At 36.8% G+C, this 11421-nt stretch overlaps 1 protein-coding gene across 1 annotated transcript; it reads left to right on the plus strand.

The window, feature by feature from the left end:
- The first annotated feature begins 309 nt into the window (after positions 1 to 309).
- On the plus strand, positions 310 to 2890 carry LOC148129269 (vomeronasal type-2 receptor 26-like). Its single transcript, XM_087947256.1, has 2 exons — positions 310 to 424; positions 1989 to 2890. Exon 2 carries the CDS (start codon positions 1991 to 1993, stop codon positions 2888 to 2890), a length of 900 nt encoding a protein of 299 aa, XP_087803382.1. The 5' UTR covers positions 310 to 424; positions 1989 to 1990.
- Positions 2891 to 11421: the final 8531 nt, after the last annotated feature.

The following is an 11421-nucleotide window of genomic DNA, read 5'->3' on the forward strand; positions in this document are numbered from 1 at the left end:
TTGCTTTTAAGTTTGATGAGAGCTGATTATTATTTTTCAAACAAACAATTTTATTTTGTTCATGCAACTAGTTTTTCTTTCACCTGTTTTGCTTTCCAATGTCACAAAAGTTACTCCAAACTGAGTAAGAGATGGAATTTGCTTCTGTCAAACTTCCTCATATGTTTCATGTATTGTATATCTTATTTCAAATAAATGAAAGAGAATAGAGATCTATGCTATTCATTCATACATACCTGTAGCTTGAACACTGTTTTTCTATATTACAAACTATTTTTGTTTTCTATTGTGGGACAGGAGCGGCCTCTTTCACTTTGTAATAATAAGTGCCTTTCAGGTTACAGAAAGACCAAAATTGAAGGAAAATTGTTTTGCTGTTATGATTGTACTCCATGTCCAAAGGGCAAGATCTCAGACAAAACAGGTAAAAGGGAGAGAGGGAGAGAAAGATGGAAGGAGCGAAGGAGGGAGGGAGGGAGAGAGAGTAAGAGAAAGGAAGGAAGGAAGGAAGGAAGGAAGGAAGAATGGAAGGAAGGAAGAATGGAAGGAAGGAAGGAAGATATGTACCAGTAGCTATAGTTTATCTAAATGAAACAGGATAGTATACTAGTATAAAAACATGTTTTCATACCAATCTTTTATAACAATTATTCTGTTTGTTTACTATTAATTGACTGCTTGAAGCTGAAGACATTCTGATGGATGAAAAGGTTAGGTTCAGAGCAGAATTATTAGTGTTTGATCTGGCTTTGATGCTGCAACACCTAGTAGAAATGTATAGTCATAAATCTATCTATTTTTCTACAGCATTTATTGCCTTTAGGTCAGCTTTCAACATAGGAACTAAATCTAAAATCTGGCATACATTTAAATACACTAAAATAAACAAACCTCTGCTAAGTAAAATTCATAAAATCATAAGGTTGAATGTCAGGTATGGCAAAAAAGTATATGTCATTAAGGAAGGGAGTTGGATAGGAATATGTATTGGCCCTAGTTTTATTTATTTTATATAAACTTGTAGGTTCTTCACTTAAGTGCTTCTACTTTTCATTTCCCCAAATTAATGTTCTTCCCTACAGCTGTTTTAGAAGGGAAGAACCTTGTTAAACACTGATCCTATGACACAGGTATCATAGAAACACAACCTGGTCAGTTGACAGATATGTTTGCCATCTCTAGCCTTTTTAATCTAAATTTACAAGTCACTGATCATGTTTATTTACATTAGTCTGTAGATAATCAAGACAATTCTCTCTCTCTCTCTCTCTCTCTCTCTCTCTCTCTCTCTCTCTCCTAGAATTTTTTTACGTTACCCTTACCATGTCCCCACAATGGTTGGGAAAAAATCATTGTTATCAGGGGTTAACTTTGCTTTGTATGTCTTATTGTATTTATTTTTATTGGTCAATGATTAAAATAAAGTTTCTGTACATACCAGGGGTGGGCTTCAATTTTTTTTAGCAAGGGCTGTCTGCCTTAATGACTGGCTGGGTGGCATGTGGCTGGGTAGTCAGGGCTGGGTGGTCATATGACTAGGTGGGTGTGGCCAACTTGACCTTGTTTCTTTGCCCTGATTACCTAAAAAGAAGTTGTGTATTATTTCATGCACTTAATACTTAAATAAAAGACTGAGTGAAACCAGGCTTAATAGACAGGGATCTTGGAGTCTTAGTGTAGTTTCTGGTGAGTTATGTGATTCTTATTATTTGGGAATTAATCTTGTCAGAGGCTAGTGGCTATGTTATCTGATTTTTTCAATGGCTCTCCCTCTTCAAGTGCTTTATCTAACAACACTTTTACGAGGTGTGAAATGCTCTTGGCTGAATGCCCAGAAAGGAAAAAAAATAAAAAAGGTATCAGTTTATTATTCTAGTCTTTCTTTGGGCTCTCTGAGGCCCAAAGAATCTTTGCTAGAGTCTTAGCCATAAGGCACAGAAAGAATTTAGTATATTTTGACTTAAATATATACATTTGGTTTTTTTTAGATATGGAAGATTGCTTCCAATGCCCAGAAGATCAATATCCAAACAATAAACAGGATTTATGCTTGCCAAAATATATATCCTACCTGTCCTACAGAGACTTGTTGGGGACAGTCTTAGCCACATCAGCTCTTGTACTTTCTTTTATCACAATCTTTGTGCTAGGAATCTTCTTGAAGAACCACAACACTCCCATCGTCAAAGCCAACAACCGTAGCCTCTCCTACACCCTTCTTATCTCCCTCCTCCTCTCCTTCCTTTGTTCTCTGCTTTTCATTGGCAGACCCATGAAGGTGACCTGTCTCCTTCGACAGATTGCTTTTGGGATCATCTTCTCAGTGGCTGTTTCTTGCATGTTGGCCAAAACCATCACTGTGGTCCTTGCTTTCATGGCCACCAAACCAGGATCGAGGATGAGGACATGGATTGGGAAAAGACTGTCTCTTTTCATTGTTCTTTCCTGTTCTTTTATTCAAAGTACTTTTTGTATGGCATGGCTTGGAATTTCTCCCCCCTTCCCAAACTTTGATATGTGGTCTATAAATAGTGAAATAATTATAGAATGTAACGAAGGTTCGGTTGCAATGTTTTATTCGGTTTTAGGTTTTATGGGCTTCCTGGCCTTTATTAGTTTTATTGCAGCTTTCCTAGCCAGGAAGTTACCGGACACTTTCCAGGAAACCAAGTCGATTACTTTCAGCATGTTGGTGTTTTGCAGTGTCTGGTTGTCTTTTGTTCCTGCCTACATAAGCACCAAAGGAAAATACACAATAGCTGTGGAGGTCTTTGCCATCTTGGTCTCTAGTGCTGGGCTTCTGGCTTTTATCTTTTTCACCAAATGTTACATTATTATAATTAGACCAGATCTTAATAAAAGGGAACAATTAACAAAAAGAGTGAAATAAACTATATTGTCACTATTTTTCCTCTAGTTGTAAAAATACAATAGTCCATGACATTTAAATTGTTCTTGACATATTTATCTTGTCAAAGTATGGCATTCTATATATCGCCATTATTATTATAGCAATAAGAAGGAAGTTGTGTGTGTTCTTTTTTCTTTTTGTAATCTCTGAGATAGACTTTGAATTCAAAGACTCTCACACAATCCATATTCAGTTTTGTTCTCATGGTACCAGGGGTGGGATTCAGTTTTTTTAACAACTGGTTCTGTGGGTGTGGCTTAGTTGGTGGGTGTGGCTTGGTGGTCATGTGACTGGGTGGGCATAGCCAACTCGACATCATTCATGTCAAGGGGCGCTTCTCCTCGTCTGGCCTCTCATGACAGTGGGGATGCTGCAACAGTCATAAGTGTGAAAAATAGTCATAAGTCACTTTTTTCAGTGCCATTGTAACTTTGAATGGTTACCAAATGAATTGTTGTAAGTCAAGGATTACCTGTACAAAAATACACAAAGTTTCTTTGCTTGCAAAAAGCTGCCCTAAATATCATTAGATTAAAAATACATGCAAGCCGGAGTTACAAATCAGGCAGGGTGCCAGAGTACCTTGAGGAATGAAAATATTTAACATGTAGTGATAACTATCAGGCAGCCAACTTTTGCTCATAAAATGAAACCCTTTAGCAGAGCGGTCATTTAAGCTCTCCAGAAAGAGCACACCCAGGAGAAGCAATCTTTAGATCCATCTGAACACTTAAAAACACCAGCTGTTCTCACTCACTTCACAAGATATCCTAAGGAAATCACCCAGATTTAAGGAAAGGTCACATGTCCCCCAGAAAGGCAGTAAAAAAAATGAGTGCCAAGCTTGCATCCTGCCTTTTGGAAGTATACCCCAAAAGAACAGTGCCAGATAGTATTAAAGCAGTGAAGGAAGCCCCCCCCCCCAAAAAAAAATAGAAAAAGAAACCATGAGGCAAGAAAAAAATTCAAACACAATACAAATAATTAAATCATAACAGTAGCTGTTGCTTGTTGAAGCTGAATAAGGAAAATTATCCCATCAATAAAGAGTTAAACTTCATTAAGCACAAAATAACCTTCACCAAAAAACAGCTTTAGACCAAAACTCAGAAAGAGTATGTAAACTCACATTTGAATGTCAATCCTTCTAGCTAGCCAAGAAGCCTTGCTGAATGTCACTCATCTTGGTTCCCTGTCACTAAAAGCTTTGCTTCATTATTCAATTATTTCTTCAAAGTGCTGATGGTCCAGGGAAGTATTTCCTCCCAACAGCAGTGTAAAAATCTTAAAACAACCCTTTCCCTTTAAGAAAGCCAAGCCTCACAAGCTCCAGAGACAGGAAGTCTAGGCTATCTGCCAATAATGTAATAAGGGTGAAAAAAAACAGATTGCTTCTACCAGTTCTCTGAACTATTTAGAAAGTTAACAAAGGGTTCTATAGAACTGGATAGAACCGGTAGAATCCCACCCCTGCATGGTACAATTTCAATGCTATTGTCTGTATATCCTTTACTGGTCATGGTCCAGGTATTCTAGGGAACACTATTTTTAATTTTAGTTGAAAAGAATTGCTCTGATTTCCTTTAACTTCACAAAACAGGTATAATTTTGTTACCTATTATCAAGATCTACTTTCAAGTTGAATTATCCCATTCAAGCTGATATATCTCATTTCATTTTCATAGACCTATTTACTGTGACAGGAGTCCAAATATTTCTTATGTTGTCTTTTTAAAAAAAATTAAGCATTGTGTCAATTCAGTTCATTTTAAATAGTCCTTTCTCAAGCAATTAATTTCTGTCTGTAATTATTATTATTTTTTTAAATTTTACTACTCCATAGCTTATTGAATTGGCATATTTTATTGATATTAAAGGAACATCTGACACTTCATTGTAGAAAGTATATTTGGTAATCAATTGTATCAGTTCGTTCATATTTGCATTGCATCTGTTCTTTTCAATAAAAGTCATTTTCCATTTGCTCGTTCAATTAGTGCTTTATTACCCGGTTAGCAAAGGTTTAGATGACAGTATGGAAGAGGACATGAAAGAAAATATAATAATATTCTCTTTCTCTATATAGCAGCAATAGCACTTAGACCCATATACCTTTTTATAGTGCTTTACAGCCCTCCCTAAGAGGTTTAAAGAGTCAGCATATTGCCCCCAACAATTTGGCTCCTCATTTTACCCACCTCAGAAGGATGGAAGGCTGAGTCAACCTTGAGCCTGGTGGGATTTGAAGTGCCAAATTGTAGGCAGCTGGCTGCAGAAGTAACTTGCAGTACTGCACTCTAACCACTGTGCCACAGAGTCTCCTATAACTTATATGCATGAATCTGTGCACATACAATACCAAATAAACCCTTCTTTTACCTAAATCTCTGTGCAGCTTTTCTATTTAGCACTGTTTCTTAAACAATAACTTGGTAAAACACTATTTTCTTCAATTTCCAATTCTCCAGGTTTTTATATGAATTCCATAATCAATGAAATAATTGTTGAAGGTAATGAAAAATCAGTTGTAATGTTTTATTCTATTTTAGCTTTTACGGGTTTCCTGGTCATTAGTTTTATTGTAGCTTTCTTATCTAGGAAGATACCTGACACTTTCTAGGAAACCAAGTCTATTATCTTCAACATGCCTATTTTTGCATTGTGTGGTTGTTTTTTGCCCTTGCATATTTGAGGGCAAGCAAGTACATGACAAGTGTGGAGCCATCTTGTCCACCAATTCTGGTCTCCTGGCTTTTCCTCCAAATGCTACATCGTTACAATGAGGCCTGATCTCAACCAAAAAGAGCATTAAAAGATTGAATTAATTTGTTTTGTCATCAACATTTTCTTTTCATTTTTTGGAGGGGTCAGGTGTTACGATCATTAGATCATTTGTACTGTGCCTCTCAGGTAGCATTTGTGAGCAGTGTTTTAGTTGGCATTTTATGAGCATTTATAATTCTTACCATATTGACAAAAAAAATCAGAAGATAAAATAGAAGCTGAATAGTCAAGACCTTGTTGATGATCCAAACTCTGTCAAGGACCTTGGAGTACTCATCTCTAATGACCTAAGTGGTAGCGCCCACTGTAACTACATAGCCAAAAAGGCATTAAGAGTTGCTAACCTAATCCTGCATAGCTTTTTGTCTGGTAATATCACACTACTAACTAGAGCATACAAAACATTTGCTAGACCAATACTTGAATCAGTCGGGAACCCCCATTATGTATCTGATATTAATACAGTTGAGAAAGTCCAGAAATATTTCACAAGAAGAGTTCTCCACTTCTCTACTCTTTGCAGAATACCTTATGCCACCAGACTTGAAATTCTAGATCTAGAAAATCTAGAACTATGCTGCCAACGAGTCCGATCTAAGTATAGTACATGAAATTATATATTGCAATGTCTACCTGTCAATGAATACTTCAGCTTCAACCATAACAACACAAGAGCAAACAATAGATACAAACTCAAGGTAAACCGCACCAAACTTGATTGCAGAAAATACGACTTTATTTATTTATTTATTTATTTTATTCATTTTGATTTGTCAATTGCTTACAAGATAATAGGTATAAATATATACATGTTATGAATACATGAAATGAGTACATATAAGAAAAATAAAAGAAACAATAGGACAGGGACAGTAGGCACGTTGGTGCGCTTATGCACGCCCCTACAGACCTCTTAGGAAAGGGGTGAGGTTAATAGTAGACAGACTAAGGTTAAAGTTTTTGGGGTTTGGGAAGAAACCACAGAGTCAGGTAGAGTATTCAGACATTGACCACTCTATTGCTGAAGTCGTATTTCCTGCAATCAAGTTGGGTGCGGTTACCCATTCTTGGTTTCTATCTATTGCGTGTTCTTCTGTTGTTATGGTTGAAGCTGAAGTATTCATTGACAGGTAGGACATTTGCAATGTGATTTTATATACCATGCTTAGATCAGACCGAAGGCATGTATTCAGGTTTTCTAGGTCTAGAATTTCAAGTCTGGTGGCATAAGGTATTCTACAACGAGTAGAGGGTGGAGAACTGTTCTTGTGAAATATTTCTGGACTTTCTCCCAACTGTGCTAATATCAGATACGTAATGTGGGTTCCAGACTGATGAGCTGTATCGAGTATTGGTGTAGCAAATGTTTTGTATGCTCTAGTTAGTAGTGTGATATTACCAGAGAAAAAGCTATTTAGGATTAGGTTAACAACTCTTAATGCCTTTTTGGCTATGTAGTTACAGTGGGCTCTAGCACTTTGATCATTAAAGATGAGTATTTCAAGGTCCTTTACAAGCTTGGATCATCAACAAGATCTTGACTATTCAGCTTGTATTTTATTTTCTGATTATTATTTTTGCCAATATGTAAGACCAGAGCATTTATTTGTTGAGATTTGAAGTTGCCATTTGTTTGACCATTCTGATACATAGTCAAGATCTTTTTCAAGGGTAGCAGTATTGTACAGCTTTACATCATCAGCGAAAAGAAAGCAGTTGCTCTTAATATGATCACAGAGGTCATTTATGTAGAATATGAAGAGAGTTGGTCCTAGAACACTGCCTTGGGGGACACCACTATTGACAGGTACAGAATTTGATAGGACACTCCCAATATTGACCATTTGTTGTCTGTTTGACAGGAATGCTTCTATCCAGTTATTCAGTTGTCCAGAGACACCATAGGATTTTATTTTTAGGAGTAGTTTGTGTGTGTACCACTGAATCAAAGGCTTTACAGAAGTCTATGTTAGATTGTGTCTATTGGTTTGCCGTGATCGAGTTGTGTAGTCCATATGTTTTTGCAGTGTAAGAGTTGCAAATTACAGGATAGTTTTTCCTGAAACCAAATTGTTTATTGTAGAGTAGGTTGTTTGTCTCTAAGTGGAGGATAATGGATTGGTTAATAATTGTTTGCATGACTTTACAGGTGACACAGCATAAAAAGATTGGTCTGTAATTTTCAACTAGGCTGGGGTCTCCCTTTTTGAAGATGGGGATGACCATGTGGCTTGTGACCATAGTTTTGGCAAGGAGCTGGTCTGAAAGATTTTCAAGATTATGCTTAGAGGTTTGGCTATGGCAGTGGATAGCTTTTTAAGAAGTAGGCACATATTCCATCGGTCCAATAGATAGAGATGGTTTTTAGATTGCGTAGTGCTTTTTCAACATTGTCTTCTGTAAAATCGATATGTATTAGATCATTGTAGTTGTCTGTGGTTCGGCTAGGAAATACTGGGCATGATCCATTGCTGTTTACAAATACTGAGCCAAGAAGAATGTGTTACAGATGGTGTCGTCATTGCAGTCTTTACCATAGGTGCTATCAGGGGTGGGATGGATCTCTTGAGTCTTTTAGTTTGTTGTTTACAAAATTGTAAAAACGCGGGTGGAATTGGTGCACAGAAGGTTTTTTTTTCCTCTTGTTTCATGTGATAATTGGTGCATTCAGTCTTTATCTGGTGGCATAAATTTTGTATCAACTTTTTTGAAATTGACAGCGTGACCAGATTTTTTTCCACCAGAGTGATCTCTTTTTGGATTCCAGTTTCCTTATTGTTATGGGTAATCTGTTTTTTTGTTTTGGGAGTTGTTGTTGGTACATATAGTTTGATGGCTTTTGACTTCAAGTAAAAATATGTTGTAATGGTCTTCAACAGTATTGCATCCAGTGAAGAGATTGCCAATCAAGGGATGAGAGATCATTGTCTATAAGATCATAATTGCTGTTTTTGAAGTTATAATTGGTGATTACATCATTGTGATGATTTTTGTGTGGGCGTATGTTGAGACAAAAGTCAATCATATTGTGGTCACTGCTGGAAAAAGGGTTCTTTAGTTTGTATTCCGTAAATTAAATTGCAGAAGATGAGATCGAGCCAGTTGTTTAGTCTAGTGTTGTTGGTTACTAGTTTTTTCCAGTCCCAGATTTGTAACAGCATTGTAGAAGATTGCATGTATGGGTTCAGTTGTACATTCATTTAGGGTCCAGTCAATATGAGGTGATTGAAGTCACCAAGAAAGATAAGCGTGTGGGCAGGATGCTGCCATGTTAAGTAGTGTGTTAGCTTGTTTGCATGTTCAATGTCATAATCAGGAGCTCTGTAACCTAGCAAGAACGAAACGTGATATTTAAGGACAGTTCACAGGCGATGGTCTCAGGAAGAGCAAGCTCCTGGGTAACTTGGATGTTTTTAGATGTAAGGACTTTTTTATATACCAACACCTCCTGTCTCACAATTTCGCACGATCTGATCAGTCAAACAGATCATGATAGTCTCTTTCTGTGGTAATAGAGTCAGGGAGAGATGCGTTGGTCATGTTTCAGCAGAGACAAATATGATGTTTAATTTAGTCATATTTAGTAAGAGGAGAAATTCAGGTATTTTATTTGCAAGGCTTCTTGCATTGAGTAGCTGTTGTCACATTTAAGGCCAGTTGTTGGTTGGAATAGAGGTAGTTAGGGGCATGCGCTAAATCTTGGGTGATTGTTGGATTGGTTGAGATAGAGTTGTAGGTTGAAGGTTACGAAAAGCTGAGTTACTTGGGTTGTGTGACTTACTTTTGATACAGTCAGCATGGTAGTCAATGTACAGGTCCTTCTCTCCATTGTCTAGATGTTTTTTTGAGTTCAGTGCGGAGTTACGGAGGCCGGGCACATTTCTTTATGGTTGGGTCAGGGCGACAACGAGGTTCTTACTGGTTGCAGTTGGTTTGGTGGTGAATTTATAGTGTAAATGAATTTACATTTGCTTGATTCATTTTGCAAATGACCCTGCAGAAGCGTGGGGCCACAGAGCACGTCTCTGTTTTTGAGCTCTCAGCCAATGCCAGGAAATGTCAAGTATTTCATCAGGAGATGGTTGATGCTTGATAATCACTGATGATATTGGCTGACAGCACACATTGTGATGTCATCATTATCATTGATGTCCTCTAGAACCAAAATAAGATGGTGTCTGGACATTTCCGTTCACACTCAACACACACCCTCTGATGAGAGTTGGGATATCATTATTTGTCTGGTTTATGTTTTGGGATTGGGTTGTGGATTGGGTTGTGGTTGTTGGGTAGAATGTGGTTTGCTAGCTATTGGATGTTCAGGTTTTTAACGTTGTGTCTTTTTTTTTTCAAGGTTGTATAATCTTTCTTTTAAGGTATCCAGGGATGCTACTATGGTGTCAAGGGATGTTATTGTTGTGTTTCTATAGTATCAACTCTTTCAAACAAATCCTGTTTGGGTCTCCATGATTTGCAGAGATAATGAAACTCATTGGATGATTCTAGGTATTGGATTATTTGCTAAGGGTAATCCCAAGCAGTCATGATAGGCGTATTTATATACATAGAGAACATTTGATGGAGTTTTCATTATCCTTTAGGTTTGTAGCATTTAAGGCATGTGCAGGAGTCTTGTGGTTCATTGGTGGGGATTACTTTCTCTTTAGGTTGTGGTTCGGCATTGGATTTTTCTTGGCATGGTAGGTTTTGTTAAGATGGTACATTGATTAAATTAATTAATGGAACAATTTTGTGTAATCAATATAGCCAATATCACACAACCAATCAATTGCAATAATCTCTAGTCAAATAATTTTCTAAGCAACAATCAGCCTAATCAATTAATTATACTAATCGCTAATCAATTAATTACACTAATCATTAATCACACTGTTAAATTAAATTCACTAAATCACTGATTTTACTAATCAATTAAATTACATGAATCTCGATCTTTTACACTAATCAGTAATCACACTATTTGCACTAAACACTCTAATCACACTAATCAATTAAAACAATAAATCAATTAAACCATTAATGCAATATTTTATAAAATTGATTATCTAATCATTGATATAGGTGATGAGGTAGAAAAGTTGTAAGTTTTGAGGTAATGAATTAATCAGTGTTTGATTAAAGTAATGAGTGTATTGAGAGTCTGCAAGGAAAGGGTTAATTGTTTTACTAGCAGCTGTGATTTACTGGGTGGGAGGAATTTGTGCTCTGATTGCTCCTGCTATTACTCTGTAAACAATAGGCTGTAACAAGATGTTCAAAGCACAAAGCTGGATTTTTGAAAGAGAGCAAAACTTGCTGAATTAAAACACTTTAACTGCAATCAATATGTCTCTGAGTAAGATTGTTTTCCAATGTTTCCTAAAGTTCTTCAAGTTGAGTAGTAGTAAAAATACAGTCCAGAAATTTGGGTTAAACAATCCAATTTGTCCTTTACTTTTAAGTTACTTCTAGTTGCAATATCTTTTTTTTAACTAAATCTGACAGACACTCCAGATCGTTAATTGCAGCTATTTTCCTCCTTTCAGAGTCCCACTTTCAAGAAAATTCCACTGCAGAAATTGGGTGATTCTTACCAAGACTAAGCATGCTGTTACAAGATCTTTCCTTTCTTGTTCACTTCTGTCTCCAGCTGCCTTCCTGGCTTCCGATTTAGCCATGCTGGCAGTTCTCTTGCAGTGAATTAGGATGAGGGGGTTTTCTTGGTC

This window comes from Notechis scutatus, chromosome Z, assembly GCF_049901735.1.
Source record: "Notechis scutatus isolate UNSWTSFEM ecotype Mainland chromosome Z, rNotScu1.2, whole genome shotgun sequence".
Classification (NCBI taxonomy): domain Eukaryota; kingdom Metazoa; phylum Chordata; class Lepidosauria; order Squamata; family Elapidae; genus Notechis; species Notechis scutatus.